Here is a 26,267-nt window from a genome sequence, read left to right on the forward strand (position 1 = left end):
TATAGTAGCAGACTGGCTATAATAGTAGACTGGCTATAGTAGCACACTGGCTATAGTAGCAGACTGGCTATAGTAGCAGACTGGCTATAATAGTAGACTGGCTATAATAGTAGACTGGCTATAGTAGCAGACTGGCTATAATAGTAGACTGTTTATAGTAGCAGACTGGCAATAATAGCAGACTGGCTATAATAGCAGACTGGCTATAATAGTAGACTGGCTAAAGTAGCAGACTGGCTATAGTAGCAGACTGGCTATAATAGTAGACTGGTTATAGTAGCAGACTGGCTATAGTAGTAGACTGGCTATAATAGCAGACTGGCTATAGTAGCAGACTGGCAATAGTAGCATACTGGCTATAGTAGCAGACTGGCTATAGTAGCAGACTGGCTATAATAGCAGACTGGCTATAGTAGCAGACTGGCTATAGTAGCATACTGGCTATAATAGCAGACTGGTTATAGTAGCAGACTGGCTATAATAGTAGACTGGCTATAGTAGCAGACTGGCTATAGTAGCAGACTGGTTATAGTAGCAGACTGGCTATAGTAGTAGACTGGCTATAATAGTAGACTGGCTATAGTAGCAGACTTGCTATAATAGTGAGACTGGCTATAGTGTCACGCCCTGGCTCTGGGGACACTGTTATGTTGAGCCAGGGTGTGTAGATCTATGTTCCCTATTTCTATGTTGGCCTGAGTGACTCCCAATCAGAGGCAACGAGTGTCAGCTGTTTGCTGGTTGTCTCTGATTGGGAGCCATATTTAAACTGTCGGTTTTTCCTTTGGTTTTGTGGGTTCTTGTTTCAAGTTGGTTGTGTTTACCGTGAACTGTCACGTTACCGTCTTTGTTGTTTTGATCGTATTTTCGCTCAATAAAGAGTATGTTTGCCTCGCAACGCTGCGCCTTGGTCCTCATCTGTTCCTGACGATCGTGACAGAAGAACCCACCAAAACTGGACCAAGCAGCGTGAAGAGGAGAGAGGAAGGACCTGGGATCAGTGGAGTAGGAGTCTCGACTGGGCCCCGCTAAGTGAAGAGAAGAGAGGCTGGTCTATGGAGCAATGGATTAAGAGTCTCGACTGGGCCAAGCCAAGTGAAGAGCAGAGAGGTTGGAATTTGAAGCAGTGGGGTGAGAGTCTGGCGAGAACTAGGGATGCCTGGTCCACGGGGAGGAGAGAACCCCAGAAATTTTTTAGGGGGGGGCTCACGACGTGGACGACGGGGCAGCAGGAGGCCGCGATGGAGCGGTCCAGCGGGTGTGCAGAGGAGGCCGCCAGGTTAAGGGGGCCACTGGTCACAGAGGAGAGGGAAAGTGTGGAGGCACGGCGAGAGGTACTAGGGTGTGTTACCAGTCCGGTCCGGCCCGTTCCTGATCCCTGCGTAGGGCCAGTGGTGTGTGTCCCCAGTACGGTCCGGCCTGTTCCTGTTCCTCGCATCGAGCCTGTGGTGCGTGTCGTCAGCCCGGCCCGGCCTGTTCCTGCTCCCCGCACCGAGCCTATGGTGCGCGTCGCCAGCCCGGCCCGGCCTGTTCCTGCTCCCCGCACCAAGCCAATGGTGCGCGTCGCCAGCCCGGCCCGGCCTGTTCCTGCTCCCGCACCAAACCTGTGGTGCGCGTCGCCAGCCCGGTCCGGCCTGTTCCTGCTCCCGCACCAAACCTGTGGTGCGCGTCGCCAGCCCGGTCCGGCCTGTTCCTGCTCCCGCACCAAGTCTGTGGTGCGTTTGCGTCAGCCCTGTCCGGCCCGTTCCTGCTCTCCGCACCAAGTCTGTGGTGCGCGTCGCCAGCCCAGTCCGGCCCATTCCTGCTCCACGCACCAAGCCAGGGTGCGTATCGTCAGACCGGTCCGGCCAGTTGCTACTCCACGCACCAAGCCAGGGGGTGCGCATCGTCAGCCCGGTCCGGTCCATTCCTGCGCCACGCACCAAGCCAGGGGTGTGTATCGTCAGCCCGGTCCGGCCAGTTGCTACTCCACGCACCAAGCCAGGGGTGGGCATCGTCAGCCCGGTCCGGTCCGTTCCTGTTCCACGCACCAAGCCAGGGGTGCGTGTCGTCAGTCCGGCTCCGGCCAGCGGGCCAGACCGGACCAGGGTACTTTGGGGGGTTGGAGAGGGAGTGGGGATCGGGCCCAGAGCCGGATCCGCCGCCAAGGCGGAGTGCCCACCCGGTCCCTCCCCTGTGGTATTTAGTTGGCTCGGTCGGAGTCCGCGCCTTTAGGGGGGGGTACTGTCACGCCCTGGCTCTGGGGACACTGTTATGTTGAGCCAGGGTGTGTAGATCTATGTTCCCTATTTCTATGTTGGCCTGAGTGACTCCCAATCAGAGGCAACGAGTGTCAGCTGTTTGCTGGTTGTCTCTGATTGGGAGCCATATTTAAACTGTCGGTTTTTCCTTTGGTTTTGTGGGTTCTTGTTTCAAGTTGGTTGTGTTTACCGTGAACTGTCACGTTACCGTCTTTGTTGTTTTGATCGTATTTTCGCTCAATAAAGAGTATGTTTGCCTGCAACGCTGCGCCTTGGTCCTCATCTGTTCCTGACGATCGTGACATATAGTAGCAGACTGGCTATAATAGTAGACTGGCTATAGTAGCAGACTGGCTATAGTAGTAGACTGGCTATAGTAGCAGACTGGCTATAATAGTAGACTGGCTATAGTAGCACACTGGCTATAATAGTAGACTGGCTATAGTAGCAGACTGGCTATAATAGTAGACTGGTTATAGTAGCAGACTGGCTATAATAGTAGACTGGCTATAGTAGCAGACTGGCTATAGTAGCAGACTGGCTATAATAGTAGACTGGCTATAGTAGCAGACTGGCTATAATAGTAGACTGGCTATAGTAGCAGACTGGCTATAATAGTAGACTGGCTATAGTAGCACACTGGCTATAATAGTAGACTGGCTATAGTAGCAGACTGGCTATAATAGTAGACTGGTTATAGTAGTAGACTGGCTATAGTAGTAGACTGGCTATAGTAGCAGACTGGCTATAGTAGCAGACTGGCTATAGTAGTAGACTGGCTATAATAGCAGACTGGCTATAATAGTAGACTGGCTATAATAGTTGACTGGTTATAGTAGTAGACTGGCTATAGTAGCAGACTGGTTATAGTAGTAGACTGGCTATAATAGCAGACTGGCTATAGTAGTAGACTGACTATAGTAGCATACTGGCTATAGTAGTAGACTGGCTATAATAGTTGACTGGTTATAGTAGTAGACTGGCTATAGTAGCAGTCTGGCTATAGTAGCAGACTGGTTATAGTAGTAGACTGGCTATAATAGCAGACTGGCTATAGTAGTAGACTGACTATAGTAGCATACTGGCTATAGTAGTAGACTGGCTATAATAGTAGACTGGTAATAGTAGTAGACTGGCTATAGTAGTAGACTGGCTATAGTAGTAGACTGGCTATAGTAGTAGACTGGCTATAGTAGCAGTCTGGCTATAGTAGCAGACTGGCTATAGTAGTAGACTGGCTATAGTAGTAGACTGGCTATAATAGTAGACTGTTTATAGTAGCAGACTGGTTATAGTCGCAGACTGGCTATAATAGCAGACTGGCTATAGTAGCAGACTGGCTATAGTAGCAGACTTGCTATAATAGCAGACTGGCTATAGTAGCAGACTTGCTATAATAGCAGACTGGTTATAGTCGCAGACTGGTTATAATAGCAGACTGGCTATAATAGCAGAATGGCTTGAATCGTAGACTGGCTATAGTAGCAGACTGGCTATAGTAGCAGACTGGCTATAATAGTAGACTGGCTATAGTAGCAGACTGGCTATAATAGTAGACTGGCTATAGTAGCACACTGGCTATAATAGTAGACTGGCTATAGTAGCAGACTGGCTATAATAGTAGACTGGTTATAGTAGCAGACTGGCTATAATAGTAGACTGGCTATAGTAGCAGACTGGCTATAATAGTAGACTGGCTATAGTAGCACACTGGCTATAGTAGCAGACTGGGTATAGTAGCAGACTGGCTATAGTAGCAGACTGGCTATAATAGTAGACTGTTTATAGTAGCAGACTGGCAATAATAGAAGACTGGCTATAATAGCAGACTGGCTATAATAGTAGACTGGCTAAAGTAGCAGACTGGCTATAGTAGCAGACTGGCTATAATAGTAGACTGGTTATAATAGCAGACTGGCTATAGTAGTAGACTGGCTATAGTAGCAGACTGGCTATAGTAGCAGACTGGCTATAATAGTAGACTGGCTATAGTAGCAGACTGGCTATAATAGTAGACTGGCTATAGTAGCACACTGGCTATAATAGTAGACTGGCTATAGTAGCAGACTGGCTATAATAGTAGACTGGTTATAGTAGCAGACTGGCTATAATAGTAGACTGGCTATAGTAGCAGACTGGCTATAATAGTAGACTGGCTATAGTAGCACACTGGCTATAGTAGCAGACTGGCTATAGTAGCAGACTGGCTATAGTAGCAGACTGGCTATAATAGTAGACTGTTTATAGTAGCAGACTGGCAATAATAGCAGACTGGCTATAATAGCAGACTGGCTATAATAGTAGACTGGCTAAAGTAGCAGACTGGCTATAGTAGCAGACTGGCTATAATAGTAGACTGGTTATAGTAGCAGACTGGCTATAGTAGTAGACTGGCTATAATAGCAGACTGGCTATAGTAGCAGACTGGCAATAGTAGCATACTGGCTATAATAGTAGACTGGCTATAATAGTAGACTGGTTATAGTAGTAGACTGGCTATAGTAGCAGACTGGCTATAGTAGCAGACTGGCTATAGTAGCAGACTGGCTATAGTAGCAGACTGGTTATAGTAGCAGACTGGCTATAGTAGCAGACTGGTTATAGTAGCAGACTGGCTATAATAGTAGACTGGCTATAGTAGCAGACTGGCTATAGTTGCAGACTGGCTATAGTAGTAGACTGGTTATAGTAGTAGACTGGCTATAGTAGCAGACTGGCTATAGTAGCAGACTGGCTATAATAGTAGACTGGCTATAGTAGCAGACTGGCTATAATAGTAGACTGGTTATAGTAGCAGACTGGCTATAATAGTAGACTGGCTATAGAGGCAGACTGGCTATAGTAGCAGACTGGCTATAATAGTAGACTGGCTATAGTAGCAGACTGGCTATAATAGTAGACTGGCTATAGTAGCACACTGGCTATAATAGTAGACTGGCTATAGTAGCAGACTGGCTATAATAGTAGACTGGTTATAGTAGCAGACTGGCTATAATAGTAGATTGGCTATAATAGCAGACTGGCTATAATAGTAGACTGGTTATAGTAGCAGACTGGCTATAATAGTAGACTGGCTATAATAGCAGACTGGCTATAATAGTAGACTGGCTAAAGTAGCAGACTGGCTATAGTAGCAGACTGGCTATAATAGTAGACTGGTTATAGTAGCAGACTGGCTATAGTAGTAGACTGGCTATAATAGCAGACTGGCTATAGTAGCAGACTGGCAATAGTAGCATACTGGCTATAGTAGCAGACTGGCTATAGTAGCATACTGGCTATAATAGCAGACTGGTTATAGTAGCAGACTGGCTATAATAGTAGACTGGCTATAGTAGCAGACTGGCTATAGTAGCAGACTGGTTATAGTAGCAGACTGGCTATAGTAGTAGACTGGCTATAATAGTAGACTGGCTATAGTAGCAGACTTGCTATAATAGTAGACTGGCTATAGTAGCAGACTGGCTATAATAGTAGACTGGCTATAGTAGCAGACTGGCTATAATAGTAGACTGGCTATAGTAGCAGACTGGCTATAATAGTAGACTGGCTATAGTAGCAGACTGGCTATAATAGTAGACTGGCTATAGTAGCACACTGGCTATAATAGTAGACTGGCTATAGTAGCAGACTGGCTATAATAGTAGACTGGTTATAGTAGCAGACTGGCTATAATAGTAGACTGGCTATAGTAGCAGACTGGCTATAGTAGCACACTGGCTATAGTAGCATACAGGCTATAATAGTAGACTGTTTATAGTAGCAGACTGGCTATAATAGCAGACTGGCTATAGTAGCAGACTGGCTATAGTAGCAGACTGGCTATAGTAGCAGACTGGCTATAATAGTAGACTGGCTATAGTAGCAGACTGGCTATAATAGTAGACTGGCTATAGTAGCAGACTGGCTATAGTAGTAGACTGGCTATAGTAGCAGACTGGCTATAGTAGCAGACTGGCTATAGTAGTAGACTGGCTATAATAGCAGACTGGCTATAATAGTAGACTGTTTATAGTGGTAGACTGGCTATAGTAGTAGACTGGCTATAGTAGCAGACTGGCTATAGTAGCAGACTGGCTATAATAGCAGACTGGCTATAATAGTAGACTGGCTATAATAGTTGACTGGCTATAGTAGTAGACTGGCTATAATAGCAGACTGGCTATAATAGTAGACTGGCTATAGTAGTAGACTGGCTATAATAGCAGACTGGCTATAGTAGTAGACTGGCTATAATAGCAGACTGGCTATAGTAGTAGACTGGCTATAATAGCAGACTGGTTATAGTAGTAGACTGGCTATAATAGTTGACTGGTTATAGTAGTAGACTGGCTATAGTAGCAGTCTGGCTATAGTCGCAGACTGGCTATAATAGCAGACTGGCTATAGTAGCAGACTTGCTATAATAGCAGACTGTTTATAGTAGCAGACTGGCTATAGTAGCAGACTGGCTATAGTAGCAGACTGGCTATAGTAGCAGACTGGCTATAGTAGTAGACTGGTTATAGTAGTAGACTGGCTATAGTAGCAGACTGGCTATAGTAGCATACTGGCTATAATAGCAGACTGGTTATAGTAGCAGACTGGCTATAATAGTAGACTGGCTATAGTAGCAGACTGGCTATAGTAGCAGACTGGCTATAATAGTAGACTGGCTATAGTAGCAGACTGGCTATAATAGTAGACTGTTTATAGTAGCAGACTGGCAATAATAGCAGACTGGCTATAATAGCAGACTGGCTATAATAGTAGACTGGCTAAAGTAGCAGACTGGCTATAGTAGCAGACTGGCTATAATAGTAGACTGGTTATAGTAGCAGACTGGCTATAGTAGTAGACTGGCTATAATAGCAGACTGGCTATAGTAGCAGACTGGCAATAGTAGCATACTGGCTATAGTAGCAGACTGGCTATAGTAGCAGACTGGCTATAATAGCAGACTGGCTATAGTAGCAGACTGGCTATAGTAGCATACTGGCTATAATAGCAGACTGGTTATAGTAGCAGACTGGCTATAATAGTAGACTGGCTATAGTAGCAGACTGGCTATAGTAGCAGACTGGTTATAGTAGCAGACTGGCTATAGTAGTAGACTGGCTATAATAGTAGACTGGCTATAGTAGCAGACTTGCTATAATAGTAGACTGGCTATAGTGTCACGCCCTGGCTCTGGGACACTGTTATGTTGAGCCAGGGTGTGTAGATCTATGTTCCCTATTTCTATGTTGGCCTGAGTGACTCCCAATCAGAGGCAACGAGTGTCAGCTGTTTGCTGGTTGTCTCTGATTGGGAGCCATTTAAACTGTCGGTTTTTCCTTTGGTTTTGTGGTTCTTGTTTCAAGTTGGTTGTGTTTACCGTGAACTGTCACGTTACCGTCTTTGTTGTTTTGATCGTATTTTCGCTCAATAAAGAGTATGTTTGCCTGCAACGCTGCGCCTTGGTCCTCATCTGTTCCTGACGATCGTGACATATAGTAGCAGACTGGCTATAATAGTAGACTGGCTATAGTAGCAGACTGGCTATAATAGTAGACTGGCTATAGTAGCAGACTGGCTATAATAGTAGACTGGCTATAGTAGCAGACTGGCTATAATAGTAGACTGGCTATAGTAGCACACTGGCTATAATAGTAGACTGGCTATAGTAGCACACTGGCTATAATAGTAGACTGGCTATAGTAGCAGACTGGCTATAATAGTAGACTGGCTATAGTAGCAGACTGGCTATAATAGTAGACTGGCTATAGTAGCAGACTGGCTATAATAGTAGACTGGCTATAGTAGCACACTGGCTATAATAGTAGACTGGCTATAGTAGCAGACTGGCTATAATAGTAGACTGGTTATAGTAGTAGACTGGCTATAGTAGTAGACTGGCTATAATAGTAGACTGGCTATAGTAGCAGACTGGCTATAGTAGCAGACTGGCTATAGTAGTAGACTGGCTATAGTAGCACACTGGCTATAATAGTAGACTGGCTATAGTAGCAGACTGGCTATAGTAGCAGACTGGCTATAATAGTAGACTGGCTATAGTAGCAGACTGGCTATAATAGTAGACTGGCTATAATAGCAGACTGGTTATAGTAGTAGACTGGCTATAATAGTAGACTGGCTATAGTAGCAGACTGGCTATAGTAGCAGACTGGCTATAATAGTAGACTGGCTATAGTTGCAGACTGGCTATAATAGTAGACTGGCTATAATAGCAGACTGGTTATAGTAGTAGACTGGCTATAATAGCAGACTGGCTATAGTAGTAGACTGACTATAATAGCAGACTGGTTATAGTAGTAGACTGGCTATAGTAGTAGACTGGCTATAGTAGCAGACTGGCTATAGTAGCAGACTGGCTATAGTAGCAGACTGGTTATAGTAGCAGACTGGCTATAATAGTAGACTGGCTATAGTAGCAGACTGGCTATAATAGTAGACTGGCTATAATAGCAGACTGGTTATAGTAGTAGACTGGCTATAATAGTAGACTGGTTATAGTAGCAGACTGGCTATAATAGTAGACTGGCTATAGTAGCAGACTGGCTATAGTAGCAGACTGGCTATAATAGTAGACTGGCTATAGTAGCAGACTGGCTATAATAGTAGACTGTTTATAGTAGCAGACTGGCTATAATAGCAGACTGGCTATAATAGCAGACTGGCTATAATAGTAGACTGGCTAAAGTAGCAGACTGGCTATAGTAGCAGACTGGCTATAATAGTAGACTGGTTATAGTAGCAGACTGGCTATAGTAGTAGACTGGCTATAATAGCAGACTGGCTATAGTAGCAGACTGGCTATAGTAGCAGACTGGCTATAGTAGCAGACTGGCTATAGTAGCAGACTGGCTATAATAGCAGACTGGCTATAGTAGCAGACTGGCTATAGTAGCAGACTGGCTATAATAGCAGACTGGTTATAGTAGCAGACTGGCTATAATAGTAGACTGGCTATAGTAGCAGACTGGCTATAGTAGCAGACTGGTTATAGTAGCAGACTGGCTATAGTAGTAGACTGGCTATAATAGTAGACTGGCTATAGTAGCAGACTTGCTATAATAGTAGACTGGCTATAGTGTCACACCCTGGCTCTGGGGAGACTGTTATGTAGTAGCCAGGGTGTGTAGATCTATGTTCCTACTGGCTGCAGAGTAGACTGCGCAATAGTAGCAGACTGTTTGCTGGTTGCTCTGATTGGGAGCCATAGTAGTAGACTGTCGGTCCTTTGGTTGGGTTCTAGTTGCAGAGTTGGTTGTGTTTACCGTGAGCTGTCAGTTACCGTCTTAGTTGTTTGATCGTATCGCTCAAAGAGAGTTGCCTAGCAGCAGCTTGGTCCTATAGTTGCAGACGTGCTATAGTAGCAGACTGGCTATAATAGTAGACTGGCTATAGTAGCAGACTGGCTATAATAGTAGACTGGCTATAGTAGCAGACTGGCTATAATAGCAGACTGGCTATAGTAGCAGACTGGCTATAATAGTAGACTGGCTATAGTAGCAGACTGGCTATAATAGTAGACTGGCTATAGTAGCACACTGGCTATAATAGTAGACTGGCTATAGTAGCAGACTGGCTATAATAGTAGACTGGCTATAGTAGCAGACTGGCTATAATAGTAGACTGGCTATAGTAGCAGACTGGCTATAATAGTAGACTGGCTATAGTAGCACACTGGCTATAATAGTAGACTGGCTATAGTAGCAGACTGGCTATAATAGTAGACTGGTTATAGTAGTAGACTGGCTATAGTAGTAGACTGGCTATAATAGTAGACTGGCTATAGTAGCAGACTGGCTATAGTAGCAGACTGGCTATAGTAGCAGACTGGCTATAGTAGCAGACTGGCTATAATAGTAGACTGGCTATAGTAGCAGACTGGCTATAGTAGCAGACTGGCTATAATAGTAGACTGGCTATAGTAGCAGACTGGCTATAATAGTAGACTGGCTATAATAGCAGACTGGTTATAGTAGTAGACTGGCTATAATAGCAGACTGGCTATAGTAGCAGACTGGCTATAGTAGCAGACTGGCTATAATAGTAGACTGGCTATAGTAGCAGACTGGCTATAATAGTAGACTGGCTATAGTAGCAGACTGGTTATAGTAGTAGACTGGCTATAGTAGCAGACTGGCTATAGTAGTAGACTGGCTATAGTAGCAGACTGGCTATAGTAGTAGACTGGCTATAGTAGTAGACTGGCTATAGTAGCAGACTGGCTATAGTAGCAGACTGGCTATAGTAGCAGACTGGTTATAGTAGCAGACTGGCTATAATAGTAGACTGGCTATAGTAGCAGACTGGCTATAATAGTAGACTGGCTATAGTAGCAGACTGGCTATAGTAGTAGACTGGCTATAATAGTAGACTGGCTATAGTAGCAGACTGGCTATAGTAGCAGACTGGCTATAATAGTAGACTGGCTATAGTAGCAGACTGGCTATAATAGTAGACTGGCTATAATAGCAGACTGGTTATAGTAGTAGACTGGCTATAGTAGCAGACTGGCTATAGTAGCAGACTGGCTATAGTAGCAGACTGGCTATAGTAGTAGACTGGCTATAGTAGCAGACTGGCTATAGTAGTAGACTGGCTATAGTAGCAGACTGGCTATAGTAGCAGACTGGCTATAATAGTAGACTGGCTATAGTAGCAGACTGGCTATAATAGTAGACTGGCTATAATAGCAGACTGGTTATAGTAGTAGACTGGCTATAGTAGCAGACTGGCTATAATAGTAGACTGGCTATAATAGCAGACTGGTTATAGTAGTAGACTGGCTATAATAGCAGACTGGCTATAGTAGCAGACTGGCTATAATAGTAGACTGGCTATAGTAGCAGACTGGCTATAATAGTAGACTGGCTATAATAGCAGACTGGCTATAGTAGTAGACTGGCTATAATAGTAGACTGGCTATAGTAGCAGACTGGCTATAGTAGCAGACTGGCTATAGTAGTAGACTGGCTATAGTAGCAGACTGGCTATAATAGTAGACTGGCTATAGTAGCAGACTGGCTATAGCAGTAGACTGGCTATAATAGCAGACTGGCTATAATAGTAGACTGGCTATAGTAGCAGACTGGCTATAGTAGTAGACTGGCTATAGTAGTAGACTGGTTATAGTAGTAGACTGGCTATAGTAGCAGTCTGGCTATAGTAGCAGACTGGCTATAGTAGTAGACTGGCTATAGTAGTAGACTGGCTATAGTAGCAGACTGGCTATAATAGTTGACTGGTTATAGTAGTAGACTGGCTATAGTAGCAGACTGGCTATAGTAGTAGACTGGCTATAGTAGCAGACTGGCTATAGTAGCAGACTGGCTATAGTAGTAGACTGGCTATAGTAGTAGACTGGCTATAATAGTAGACTGTTTATAGTAGCAGACTGGTTATAGTCGCAGACTGGCTATAATAGCAGACTGGCTATAGTAGCAGACTTGCTATAATAGCAGACTGGCTATAGTAGCAGACTGGCTATAATAGTAGACTGGTTATAATAGCAGACTGGCTATAATAGCAGAATGGCTTGAATCGTAGACTGGCTATAGTAGCAGACTGGCTATAATAGCAGACTGGCTATAATAGTAGACTGGCTATAGTAGCAGACTGGCTATAGTAGCAGACTGGCTATAGTAGCAGACTGGCTATAGTAGCAGACTGGCTATAATAGTAGACTGTTTATAGTAGCAGACTGGCAATAATAGCAGACTGGCTATAATATCAGACTGGCTATAATAGTAGACTGGCTAAAGTAGCAGACTGGCTATAGTAGCAGACGGGCTATAATAGTAGACTGGTTATAATAGCAGACTGGCTATAGTAGTAGACTGGCTATAGTAGCAGACTGGCTATAGTAGCACACTGGCTATAATAGTAGACTGGCTATAGTAGCAGACTGGCTATAATAGTAGACTGGTTATAGTAGCAGACTGGCTATAATAGTAGACTGGCTATAGTAGCAGACTGGCTATAATAGTAGACTGGCTATAGTAGCACACTGGCTATAGTAGCAGACTGGCTATAGTAGCAGACTGGCTATAGTAGCAGACTGGCTATAATAGTAGACTGTTTAAAGTAGCAGACTGGCTATAATAGTAGACTGGCTAAAGTAGCAGACTGGCTATAGTAGCAGACTGGCTATAATAGTAGACTGGTTATAGTAGCAGACTGGCTATAGTAGTAGACTGGCTATAATAGCAGACTGGCTATAGTAGCAGACTGGCAATAGTAGCATACTGGCTATAATAGTAGACTGGCTATAATAGTAGACTGGTTATAGTAGCAGACTGGCTATAGTAGCAGACTGGTTATAGTAGCAGACTGGCTATAGTAGCAGACTGGTTATAGTAGCAGACTGGCTATAGTAGCAGACTGGCTATAATAGCAGACTGGCTATAGTAGTAGACTGGCTATAGTAGCAGACTGGTTATAGTAGTAGACTGGCTATAGTAGCATACTGGCTATAATAGCAGACTGGTTATAGTAGCAGACTGGCTATAATAGTAGACTGGCTATAGTAGCAGACTGGCTATAGTAGCAGACTGGTTATAGTAGCAGACTGGCTACAGTAGTAGACTGGCTATAATAGTAGACTGGCTATAGTAGCAGACTTGCTATAATAGTAGACTGGCTATAGTAGCAGACTGGCTATAATAGTAGACTGGCTATAGTAGCAGACTGGCTATAATAGTAGACTGGCTATAGTAGCAGACTGGCTATAATAGTAGACTGGCTATAGTAGCAGACTGGCTATAATAGTAGACTGGCTATAGTAGCAGACTGGCTATAATAGTAGACTGGCTATAGTAGCAGACTGGCTATAATAGTAGACTGGTTATAGTAGCAGACTGGCTATAATAGTAGACTGGCTATAGTAGCAGACTGGCTATAATAGTAGACTGGCTATAGTAGCACACTGGCTATAGTAGCATACAGGCTATATTAGTAGACTGTTTATAGTAGCAGACTGGCTATAATAGCAGACTGGCTATAGTAGCAGACTGGCTATAGTAGTAGACTGGTTATAGTAGCAGACTGGCTATAGTAGCAGACAGGCTATAGTAGTATACTGTTTATAGTAGCAGACTGGCTATAATAGCAGACTGGCTATAGTAGCAGACTGACTATAGTAGCAGACTGGCTATAGTAGCAGACTGGCTATAATAGTAGACTGGTTATAATAGCAGACTGGCTATAATAGCAGAATGGCTTGAATCGTAGACTGGCTATAGTAGCAGACTGGCTATAGTTGCAGACTGGCTATAGTAGTAGACTGGTTATAGTAGTAGACTGGCTATAGTAGCAGACTGGCTATAGTAGCAGACTGGCTATAATAGTAGACTGGCTATAGTAGCTGACTGGCTATAATAGTAGACTGGCTATAGTAGCAGACTGGCTATAATAGTAGACTGGTTATAGTAGCAGACTGGCTATAGTAGCAGACAGGCTATAGTAGTAGAGTGTTTATAGTAGCAGACTGGCTATAATAGCAGACTGGCTATAGTAGCAGACTGGCTATAGTAGCAGACTGGCTATAGTAGCAGACTGGCTATAATAGTAGACTGGTTATAATAGCAGACTGGCTATAATAGCAGAATGGCTTGAATCGTAGACTGGCTATAGTAGCAGACTGGCTATAGTTGCAGACTGGCTATAGTAGTAGACTGGTTATAGTAGTAGACTGGCTATAGTAGCAGACTGGCTATAGTAGCAGACTGGCTATAATAGTAGACTGGCTATAGTAGCAGACTGGCTATAATAGTAGACTGGCTATAGTAGCACACTGGCTATAATAGTAGACTGGCTATAGTAGCAGACTGGCTATAATAGTAGACTGGTTATAGTAGAAGACTGGCTATAATAGTAGACTGGCTATAGTAGCAGACTGGCTATAATAGTAGACTGGCTATAGTAGCACACTGGCTATAGTAGCAGACTGGCTATAGTAGCAGACTGGCTATAGTAGCAGACTGGCTATAATAGTAGACTGTTTATAGTAGCAGACTGGCTATAATAGTAGACTGGTTATAGTAGCAGACTGGCTATAATAGTAGACTGGCTATAATAGCAGACTGGCTATAATAGTAGACTGGCTAAAGTAGCAGACTGGCTATAGTAGCAGACTGGCTATAATAGTAGACTGGTTATAGTAGCAGACTGGCTATAGTAGTAGACTGGCTATAGTAGTAGACTGGCTATAGTAGCAGACTGGCTATAGTAGCATACTGGCTATAATAGCAGACTGGTTATAGTAGCAGACTGGCTATAATAGTAGACTGGCTATAGTAGCAGACTGGCTATAGTAGCAGACTGGTTATAGTAGCAGACTGGCTATAGTAGTAGACTGGCTATAATAGTAGACTGGCTATAGTAGCAGACTGGCTATAATAGTAGACTGGCTATAGGCAGACTGGCTATAGTAGTAGACTGGCTATAGTAGCAGACTGGCTATAATAGTAGACTGGCTATAGTAGCAGACTGGCTATAATAGTAGACTGGCTATAGTAGCAGACTGGCTATAATAGTAGACTGGCTATAGTAGCACACTGGCTATAATAGTAGACTGGCTATAGTAGCAGACTGGCTATAATAGTAGACTGGTTATAGTAGCAGACTGGCTATAATAGTAGACTGGCTATAGTAGCAGACTGGCTATAGTAGCACACTGGCTATAGTAGCATACAGGCTATATTAGTAGACTGTTTATAGTAGCAGACTGGCTATAATAGCAGACTGGCTATAGTAGTAGACTGGCTATAGTAGCAGACTGGCTATAATAGTAGACTGGCTATAGTAGCAGACTGGCTATAGTAGCAGACAGGCTATAGTAGTATACTGTTTATAGTAGCAGACTGGCTATAATAGCAGACTGGCTATAGTAGCAGACTGGCTATAGTAGCAGACTGGCTATAGTAGCAGACTGGCTATAATAGTAGACTGGCTATAGTAGCAGACTGGCTATAATAGTAGACTGGCTATAGTAGCAGACTGGCTATAATAGTAGACTGGCAATAGTAGCACACTGGCTATAATAGTAGACTGGCTATAGTAGCAGACTGGCTATAATAGTAGACTGGTTATAGTAGTAGACTGGCTATAGTAGTAGACTGGCTATAATAGCAGACTGGCTATAATAGTAGACTGGCTATAATAGTTGACTGGCTATAGTAGTAGACTGGCTATAATAGCAGACTGGCTATAATAGTAGACTGGCTATAATAGCAGACTGGTTATAGTAGTAGACTGGCTATAATAGTTGACTGGTTATAGTAGTAGACTGGCTATAGTAGCAGTCTGGCTATAGTCGCAGACTGGCTATAATAGCAGACTGGCTATAGTAGCAGACTTGCTATAATAGCAGACTGGCTATAGTAGCAGACTGGCTATAATAGTAGACTGGTTATAATAGCAGACTGGCTATAATAGCAGAATGGCTTGAATCGTAGACTGGCTATAGTAGCAGACTGGCTATAGTTGCAGACTGGCTATAGTAGTAGACTGGTTATAGTAGTAGACTGGCTATAGTAGCAGACTGGCTATAGTAGCAGACTGGCTATAATAGTAGACTGTTTATAGTAGCAGACTGGCTATAGTAGCAGACTGGCTATAATAGCAGACTGGCTATAACAGTAGACTGGCTATAGTAGCAGACTGGCTATTATAGCAGACTGGCTATAGTAGCAGACTGGCTATAATAGCAGACTGGTTATAGTAGCAGACTGGCTATAGTAGCAGACTGGTTATAGTAGCAGACTGGCTATAGTAGCAGACTGGCTATAATAGTAGACTGGCTATAGTAGCAGACTTGCTATAATAGTAGACTGGCTATAGTAGCAGACTGGCTATAATAGTAGACTGGCTATAGTAGCAGACTGGCTATAATAGTAGACTGGCTATAGTAGCAGACTGGCTATAATAGTAGACTGGCTATAGTAGCAGACTGGCTATAATAGTAGACTGGCTATAGTAGCACACTGGCTATAATAGTAGACTGGCTATAGTAGCAGACTGGCTATAATAGTAGACTGGTTATAGTAGCAGACTGGCTATAATAGTAGACTGGCTATAGTAGCAGACTGGCTATAATAGTAGACTGGCTATAGTAGCACACTGGCTATAGTAGCATACAGGCTACATTAGTAGACTGTTTATAGTAGCAGACTGGCTATAATAGCAGACTGGCTATAGTAGCAGACTGGCTATAGTAGCAGACAGGCTATAGTAGTATACTGTTTATAGTAGCAGACTGGCTATAATAGCAGACTGGCTATTATAGCAGACTGGCTATAGTAGCAGACTGGCTATAGTAGCAGACTGGCTATAGTAGCAGACTGGCTATAGTAGCAGACTGGCTATAATAGTAGACTGGCTATAATAGCAGACTGGCTATAATAGTAGACTGGTTATAGTAGTAGACTGGCTATAGTAGTAGACTGGCTATAGTAGCAGACTGGCTATAGTAGCAGACTGGCTATAGTAGCAGACCGGTTATAGTAGTAGACTGGCTATAGTAGCAGACTGGTTTAGTAGTAGACTGGCTATAATAGCAGACTGGCTATAGTAGTAGACTGGCTATAATAGCAGACTGGCTATAATAGTAGACTGGCTATAATAGTAGACTGGCTATAATAGCAGACTGGCTATAGTAGTAGACTGGCTATAATAGCAGACTGGCTATAGTAGTAGACTGGCTATAATAGCAGACTGGCTATAATAGTAGACTGGCTATAGTAGTAGACTGGCTATAGTAGCAGACTGGCTATAGTAGTAGACTGGTTATAGTAGCAGACTGGTTATAGTAGTAGACTGGCTATAGTAGCAGTCTGGCTATAATAGTTGACTGGCTATAGTAGCAGACTGGCTATAGTAGTAGACTGGCTATAATAGTAGACTGGCTATAATAGCAGACTGGCTATAATAGCAGACTGGCTATAGTAGTAGACTGGCTATAGTAGTAGACTGGCTATAGTAGCAGACTGGCTTTAGTAGCAGACTGGCTATAGTAGTAGACTGGCTATAATAGCAGACTGGCTATAATAGTAGACTGGCTATAATAGCAGACTGGCTATAGTAGTAGACTGGCTATAATAGCAGACTGGCTATAATAGTAGACTGGCTATAATAGCAGACTGGCTATAATAGCAGACTGGCTATAGTAGTAGACTGGCTATAGTAGCAGACTGGCTATAGTAGTAGACTGGTTATAGTAGCAGACTGGTTATAGTAGTAGACTGGCTATAGTAGCAGACTGGCTATAATAGTAGACTGGCTATAGTAGCAGACTGGCTATAGTAGCAGACTGGCTATAGTAGTAGACTGGCTATAGTAGCAGACTGGCTATAGTAGTAGACTGGTTATAGTAGCAGACTGGCTATAGTAGCAGACTGGCTATAGTAGTAGACTGGCTATAATAGCAGACTGGCTATAGTAGCAGACTGGCTATAATAGTTGACTGGTTATAGTAGTAGACTGGCTATAGTAGCAGTCTGGCTATAGTAGCAGACTGGCTATAGTAGTAGACTGGCTATAGTAGTAGACTGGCTATAATAGTAGACTGTTTATAGTAGCAGACTGGTTATAGTCGCAGACTGGCTATAATAGCAGACTGGCTATAGTAGCAGACTTGCTATAATAGCAGACTGGCTATAGTAGCAGACTGGCTATAATAGTAGACTGGTTATAATAGCAGACTGGCTATAGTAGCAGACTGGTTATAGTAGCAGACTGGCTATAGTAGCAGACTGGCTATAATAGTAGACTGGCTATAGTAGCAGACTGGCTATAGTAGTAGACTGGCTATAATAGTAGACTGGCTATAGTAGTAGACTGGCTATAATAGTAGACTGGCTATAGTAGCAGACTGGCTATAGTAGCAGACTGGCTATAGTAGTAGACTGGCTATAATAGTAGACTGGGAGGACACAAACCTTGATCTTGACAAACTCAAACTGGAAGAGTTTGGTGCTGGTCGGACGCACAAACACAGCAGGGAACAGCTTTGTGTTGGACTCCACCTAGACACACAAGAATATACACACAATCATTACCTCAAGAACAACAACAACAGCCTATAGACACAACAATATACACAAGGTCATTACAATAACTCAACCACCTAGACATACAAAACATAAGGACAGCAAGTCAACAACCTGTTTAGAGTCAATCACACATCCTCAACTCTAAAGGCATGGTTACTAAATTGAGTTGCACTTGATACACTTGATATGATTCAATGTCCATGCTAACAACCTGCTCACCATCAACAACACATCACCAACAACACTTTAGAGATTGATGCTTGTGGAATTTTCACCTTTGAGTTCTAGAACCCTCTAAAATACTCAAGGTGGAACACTCAGCATTCTAAGTATGATTTAATCTATATGGTAATCCTGTCTCTCCAGTCTACCTGGCTCTGGTACTTAGACCTGTGTCTGTATGCCTCTCAAATGGAACCATGTTGCAATTACACAGCCGTCACAACTCATCTGCCTCTGGTGGTCTGAATTGGAGAGAAAACAGGCACAGCTCTCGCTTTTGAAGTTGAGTTAAAGATCACTGACGTTTGGGCCATCTTGGCCTGCAATCAGACAGCCGATGGATTTTCAACCTCCACTCTGATGCCTATCAGACAATCACACAGTGTATCAATGCCAGGCATCAGACAGAGAGAGGGAGAATCCCAGATGGCACCCTATTCCCTTTATAGTGCACTACATTTGACCAGTCTGGTCAAAAGTAGTGCGCTGTATAGGGAATAGGGTGCCATTTGGGACGCAAGCGGGCCAGAACGTGTATCACACAGTGTATCAATGCCAGGCAGCCATCAGACAAAAGACAGAGAGAGAGAGAGAGAGAGAGAGAGAGAGAGAGAGAGAGAGAGAGAGAGAGAGAGAGAGAGAGAGAGAGAGAGAGAGAGAGAGAGAGAGAGAGTAGACCTACCTACTGTAATGTAATCTATATGGTGAATGCAGTAGACCCACCTACTGTAATGTAATCTATATGGTGAATGCAGTAGACCTACCTACTGTAATGTAATCTATATGGTGAATAAAGTAGGCCCACCTACTGTACTGTAATCTATATGGTGAATAAAGTAGGCCCACCTACTGTAATGTAATCTATATGGTGAATGCAGTAGGTCTACCTCGTAGGTGGTCGCCAGCTCCTTGCCATTGGCTGTGAAGGAGAGAAAGCCTGTTGCCAGGTCAACGAGACATCCAATCTCCAGGTCGATGTTAGAACGGGACGAGGAGTGGGAGGAGCCGACAACATCTCCAGCACACACCATGTAGCAGTTACTCCTCCGAACACTGGAATGGACAGACAGGGGGGGAGAGAGTTAAAACAGTGTGTGACGGAGGGAGTGAGTGATTGAGTGAGTGATCACTAGTGATCAAGATAGTGACCGTGTGAGTGATCGAGTGAGTGAATGAGTTAGTGAGTATGTGAATGAATGAATGAATGATGTCAACAATCCAGTTAAATGTCCCCAAAAAAGCTGGAACTTGCCTCTCGTGGACCCGTCCCCTCTCGTCTCCCAGGGTTATGGTAACCGTGCGTGTCTTGTTGAGGCTGAAGAGTTTGCTATGGTAATGGTAGTCAGGGGTTACCCAGCCAACCCACACTGACGCTGGGTCCTGGCCAGCAAACACTCTCACTGAGTGATAGTACGTTGTGATGCTGCCATAATCATCTTGCTTTGGGGGCTGACTGCAAAAGGAAAATCGCCAGGTAAGATCAACGATAACTTATCAGGTTCCGCTTCACATTAAGTGAGTGTAAAAAATATTATTATATTGATTGATTGATTGATGTTTACTGTCTTCCAATAGTAAATATGGAATATCTAAAGCCTTGCTTGAAAGCAATATGTGTGTTTCTACCTGTGATTCTACATTGTTTCTGACCTGAGTTTCTGAGACTCGTCAGCATTGATATGAGGAGCGTGGAGCTCTACAGGCATGCTCAGTCTGCAGTACAGCATGTCACTGTTGCTCTGCTGGGTCCCAAACGTCTTGTGGGTCACCTTCAGACACGGGGGGTTGTCCACTGTCCCATCTATCCTCGTCACCTGGGGTCAGCACAATCAGATTCAGAGGGGAAGAACAATCACAATCAGATTCAGAGGGGAGGAACAATCACAATCAGATTCAGAGGGGAATGATTAGCACTCAGATCTAGGAATGGAACAATTTCCTTTAAAATGTCATGCTTTAGTGGATATTGCTCAACATTAGGCCCCTGGTAACCAGGCCCCTTAATACTAAAACATTACCTCGATGTGGTTGTGGTCCTTGGGGATGTTGACGAAGGTAGGCAGGCGTTTGCTGAACCACATGGTGACCTCACGGTTCATGTTGACAGCGAAGGGTTCGAAGCCCTCCTGGAGGCCACACATGGTGTAGTATTTAAAGGTGCTGGCGTCCTTCCCCAGGTTCATACGGCCAATCTCAGACTGGGCCAGACAACACACTGGGATGAAGCCTGGAGGGGTTAGAGGTCAGAGGTTAGAAGTTATTAGGTCATTCTGGGACTTGGCCAAACAACACACGGGATGAAGCCTAGAGATGGTAGAGGTCAGAGGTTAGAGTTTAACATATGTGTCTGGAAAGGAACTAGTCTTAAGCCACAACCCAAAAGCAATTAACTCCAATCCACCAGTGGGTGCAAAAATACCCATTATTTGGAAAGCACTCTGCTACACTGCACTCCCCTAGAACATTGGAGAAAAGGCTTAATTTGGAACACAACAATCGATATGATTTACATTGAGTAACTGTGCTTGTCTTCCAACAACAACAACTTCATTTGTAGGCTAATTCAACGACTGATTTCCCCAATGCTTTGCTGCTTTATGTTTATATGCTCTGTGATCCAAACCTCAAGAGTACATTTCTGGTAAAGCACATCTTGAATACATGAATAAATATGAATAAATATCAAAGCATTTCATTGTGCAAAGCAAATGTACTGTATGTGAAGTCAGACAATAAACCAGTACAGAAAAGTTAGCTGAGGAAGCTCCTCCCATCTTCCTAGAGGGAAAAGAGACATTTTATATTTTAGAAGACACTTTTATTTGTACTGGTCCCCCGTGGGAATCGAACCCACAACCCTGGGGTTCAAAGAGCCATGCTCTACCAACTGAGCCACACGGGACCACCGTGTGAATCTACAGTCTTTCTACAGACTACAGTCTTTCTACAGACTACAGTCTCTACAGACTACAGTCTTTCTACAGACTACAGTCTTTCTACAGACTACAGTCTCTACAGACTACAGTCTTTCTACAAGAGATTGAGAAAGGATAAAGATAAACTCACCATCCTCTGTCTGGAAGTCGACGAAGCAGAGCTCTGATCCCTTGTTAGTGATGAGTAGCTCTCCATTGAGAGTGAAGACCATAGACTTGTCCTCCATGTTGATCATGCAGCCCACCACGTCTCCTTTGTTCCATGAATGCCCGAAGAAACGTGCGCCCATGTGCATACGACGACCCTGGGGGAACAACCAACACGTATTACTAACCCTAATGTAATAATCACCCCTGAAACGTAAAGTAGATTGAGTGTACGCTCAAGCAGGGCCTCCCGAGTGGCGCCAGTTGTCTAAGGCACTGTATTGCAGTGCTTGAGGTGTCACTACAGCCCCGGGTTTGATCCCAGGCTGTGACTGGGAGACCCATGAGGTGGCGCACAACTGTCCGGGTTAGGGGAGGGTTTGGCCGGCCCGGGAGTTCCTTGTCCCATTGCGCTCTAGTGACTCCTTGTGGCGGGCCACACGCCTGCAAGCTGACTTTGGTTGGACGGTGTTTCTTCTGACACATTGGTGCGGCTGGCTTCCAGGTTAAGCGAGCAGTGTGGCTTGGCAGGGTTGTGTTTCGGACGACGCATGGCTCTTGACCTTCGCCTCTCCCGAGTCCGTAGGGGAGTTGCAGTGATGGGACAAGACTGTAACTACCAATTGGATATCACGAAAAAGGGGTAAAAGTACCAAAAAAAGCTTACAATCATGTGCATGGCATGTCATTTTTTTTCTGATTTGGCAACAGTATAACATTGCTGAATGCAGAATGAGTTAGGTAGCCAGGTTAGACCTATATGTACATGATAATACACTTCAAACAGTATCAAAAGATGGTTAAGATAACATAAAAACAGATAAGATAAAAACATTATTTAAAGATAAGAAGCGTTGTTTGTTTACCTTGTATCCATCGAAGACGTAGGCCTGGTCGTCCATGCCCAGGTCAAAGTCTGATCTACAGCCTGGTCTAGCCCAGCCCACCCTCATGTCCCCCCCGGTCAGGGCCTCGAACTCAAAGTACCACTTCCCTGTCTTCACTGCATACGTCTGCTCTACGCGGAAGAACCGGATCGTCTCGATGCTCTGCCTCTCCACGATATGACAGGCTGGGGACACAGAGGAGATATTCGACCCAATGCCGAACTATGACAACTGTAAGGGTATCTTTGGGCCTAGCTAGGGAAGCTAGAGAGATATCTTAGACCTCTGAAAGATTGACTGAATCCGTCTCGAAGGACCATATCTATTGCAGTCTATTGTAATCTAGCCTCCACACTAACTACTGAGGAAAAGGAAAGGACACATTCAGGTGGGCACAATATACCACAGCTAAGGGCTGTATCCAGGCACTCCGTGTTGTGTCGTGCGTAAGAGCAGTCCTTAGCCGTGGTATAATGGCCATATACCACACCCCCTCGAGCATTATTGCTTAATTACGGGTGTGGTAAGGGAGACAAGTACCTGTTTGCTTGCTAATAAATTAGTTGAAGGATACTGGAAAAGTGCCTGTAATGATAGCTCTGACAGTGTAAAATGACAATTAGATCGCTACTACAGTACTGTACCGTTCAGTACAACAGTTATTTGACCATTCAATTGTTAATGTCCTCACCCTCTTGGTCTGGGGGGTCGATGTCGTAGCCGTATCCCACCAGAGTCCTGATGGCCTCCCTCAGACTGTCTCTGTTGGACTTTTTGGTTCTCTCGTCTAGCAGAGCGTACGGCACCAGGCGCGGGTTACGCCTGCTCTTCACATCCTACAGAGATAAACAACAACATACATCAGAGCCCTTAGGAATCTGGTTCACTAGACTGGTTTTTGTCTTGTTAAATAATGTGTACTATCAAGAGTGGTGTGTTTTATGACATTTAAATACGTGAAATTTATGCCATCAAAGCTCATCCGTTGATCTTTTGCCAATCACAAACCAACATATCTGGTCGATTAAAGAACTGGACAAAGACATTGGTTTATAATGTTATTTGTATTGATTGGATTTGACGGATAAAGAGAGAGAGAGGGACCACTGTACCTGCTGGATGCCGTAGGTCCATCCTTGTTTGACCCTGTCCTTGGCCCACACGTTGTGGGCGTTCTCCGCCAGTTTATCTACCAGAACCTCCTGACCAGCTGTCAGTTTCACCTCAGAAAGCTCCAGTGGTGTTGGCCTATACCCGTTAGACATCACATAGCTGAAAATATCAAAACATATACCCGTTAGACATCCCATAGTTGCACTTAACACAACAGAAAGAAGCTTTCAAGAAACGTATTCTAAGCCAGGCATCAACTGTAGAACTGTATAACTGTAGAGCTGTAGAGCTGTAGAGCTGTGGAACTGTAGAGCTGTAGAGCTGTGGAACTGTGGAACTGTGGAACTGTGGAACTGTGGAGCTGTAGAACTGTAGAGCTGTAGAACTGTAGAACTGTAGAACTGTAGAACTGTAGAACTGTAGAGCTGTAGAGCTGTAGAACTGTAGAACTGTAGAACTGTAGAGCTGTAGAACTGTAGAGCTGTAGAACTGTAGAACTGTAGAACTGTAGAGCTGTAGAACTGTAGAACTGTAGAACTGTAGAACTGTTGAACTGTAGAGCTGTAGAGCTGTAGAACTGTAGAGCTGTAGAACTGTAGAACTGTAGAACTGTAGAACTGTAGAGCTGTAGAACTGTAGATCTGTAGAACTGTAGAACTGTAGAGCTGTAGAACTGTAGAACTGTAGAGCTGTAGAGCTGTAGAACTGTAGAACTGTAGAACTGTAGAGCTGTAGAGCTGTAGAACTGTAGAACTGTAGAGCTGTAGAGCTGTAGAACTGTAGAACTGTAGAGCTGTAGAACTGTAGAGCTGTAGAACTGTAGAACTGTAGAACTGTAGAGCTGTAGAGCTGTAGAGCTGTAGAGCTGTAGAACTGTAGAACTGTAGAGCTGTAGAACTGTAGAACTGTAGAGCTGTAGAGCTGTAGAACTGTAGAACTGTAGAGCTGTAGAGCTGTAGAACTGTAGAACTGTAGAGCTGTAGAACTGTAGAACTGTAGAACTGTAGAACTGTAGAGCTGTAGAACTGTAGAGCTGTAGAACTGTAGAACTGTGGAGCTGTAGAACTGTAGAGCTGTAGAGCTGTAGAACTGTAGAGCTGTAGAACTGTAGAGCTGTAGAACTGTAGAACTGTATAACTGTGGAACTGTGGAGCTGTAGAACTGTAGATGAAGTGGCTCAAACCCCAAGACAGCCTCACTCTGATTTCCTAATGTACCCATCATTATTACTCTCACATTGCTTTAATGACTGTTCATCTCAAGAATAATTACTCACAGTCACTGAGTACATTTCTCCCCTGTAGGGCTTTAGAAATATAACTCATACTGCTACAATAGGTAGGCCTACTAGTAGAAACGACGTGACTTACTCTTTGGGCAGTTTGACTTTCTTCAGATCGTCCTCAGCGTTAACGTTGGTCTGTGCAACATGACATCCCAGCGCCAACAGGGTCCTGACACACACAGTGAGAGAGAGAGAGAGAGAGAAAGACAGTATACAGGAGTTAAACCTCACTGTCACGTTCTGTTGCCTGCAAGTAAGCATTTCATTGGACAGTGTATAACATGCGTATCCTGTACACACGACTAATAACACTTGAAACTTCTATTATATTTTTCATCTTGTTTTCAAATGTAGCCATTCTTTGAGACCCGTACCCGAGCAGACAGACACTCTGGCCAGGTGTATTCAACAAGCAGCTACAGGGAACTGATAGCAGAGCACCTGCTCTCACCTGTCACTATTCTATTCCACGTATATATACTATGTAACTGTTTCATGAGATCAGCACCAGTAACTTTCAAAATGTTTTTGTTTTATAGTTTTTTATTGATTGTAATACCTTTGATGTGATCCAATAAAACAATTGTTCACAAAAAAAAAAGCATCAGTAACTTTACTATTCATAAGCTTCCCCTAAAGTAAATTGCCAAAATTATATAGCCTAATTAGTACAATCATTCAAAATAGGCTACTACTGTATACCAGAAAGCATGATCATCAGCTAAGAAAAACTGTTTTCGCTTTGTCATTATTTGTAATTTTAATATGCCATTTAGCAGACGCTTTTATCCAAAGCGACTTACAGTCATGCGTGCATACATTTCTTTACGTATGGGTGGTCCCAGGGATCGAACCCACTACCCAGGCTTTACAAGTGCCATGCTCTACCAATTGAGCTACAGAGGACCACCATTATGGGGTATTGTGTGTAGATTGATGAGGAACATTATTTTGATTTAATCAATTTTAGAATATGGCTGTAATGTAAAAAAAACTTTGGAAAAAGTAAAGGGGTCTGAATACTTTCCAAATGCACTGTATATATAAATCATTGGTTTGTCAGTGTCAGCAGAGTAGGCTACCCTGTAATTGTTGTCATAGGCTATTAAATAAGATTCTGCTAATGTCTCCAGTCTTATAAAGTGTAATAGAATTGCATGAAATGTGTTTATAAAATGCCAAATTTTTCCTGTCCAAAGAAAGACAAAAGGTATCTGATATAGTCTGTAGTCTACAGACCTACTCTATACCACTACGCGCTCAGCCATGCAGTGAACTGTCTTTTTTTTGCGAATAGTGATTGACTTTTATTATTAACCTAAATTATGATCATCCAATCTACTCATCACATTATGAATAATAGGCCATCTTATGTAAGTCTGTAAATGCGATGATGC

General features: G+C 43.6%; 1 protein-coding gene across 3 annotated transcripts in view; it reads right to left on the reverse strand.

Moving 5' to 3' along the window:
- LOC121552358 (ryanodine receptor 3-like) overlaps nt 1-26,267 on the reverse strand; it is a 279,469-nt gene that overhangs the window by 148,387 nt on the left and 104,815 nt on the right. For all 3 annotated transcript variants that reach the window (XM_045211236.1, XM_045211237.1, XM_045211238.1), the window contains 10 exons: nt 24,956-25,039; nt 23,585-23,744; nt 23,164-23,308; nt 22,452-22,657; nt 21,569-21,743; nt 20,521-20,729; nt 20,153-20,316; nt 19,755-19,955; nt 19,390-19,555; nt 18,167-18,253 (listed from right to left, as the gene is read on the reverse strand). In XM_045211236.1, coding sequence (XP_045067171.1) covers nt 18,167-18,253; nt 19,390-19,555; nt 19,755-19,955; nt 20,153-20,316; nt 20,521-20,729; nt 21,569-21,743; nt 22,452-22,657; nt 23,164-23,308; nt 23,585-23,744; nt 24,956-25,039 — 1,597 coding nt within the window. The remainder of the gene's footprint in view (nt 1-18,166; nt 18,254-19,389; nt 19,556-19,754; nt 19,956-20,152; nt 20,317-20,520; nt 20,730-21,568; nt 21,744-22,451; nt 22,658-23,163; nt 23,309-23,584; nt 23,745-24,955; nt 25,040-26,267) is intronic.

The sequence above is a fragment of the Coregonus clupeaformis genome, chromosome 36, assembly GCF_020615455.1.
Source record: "Coregonus clupeaformis isolate EN_2021a chromosome 36, ASM2061545v1, whole genome shotgun sequence".
Taxonomy (NCBI): Eukaryota; Metazoa; Chordata; class Actinopteri; order Salmoniformes; family Salmonidae; genus Coregonus; species Coregonus clupeaformis.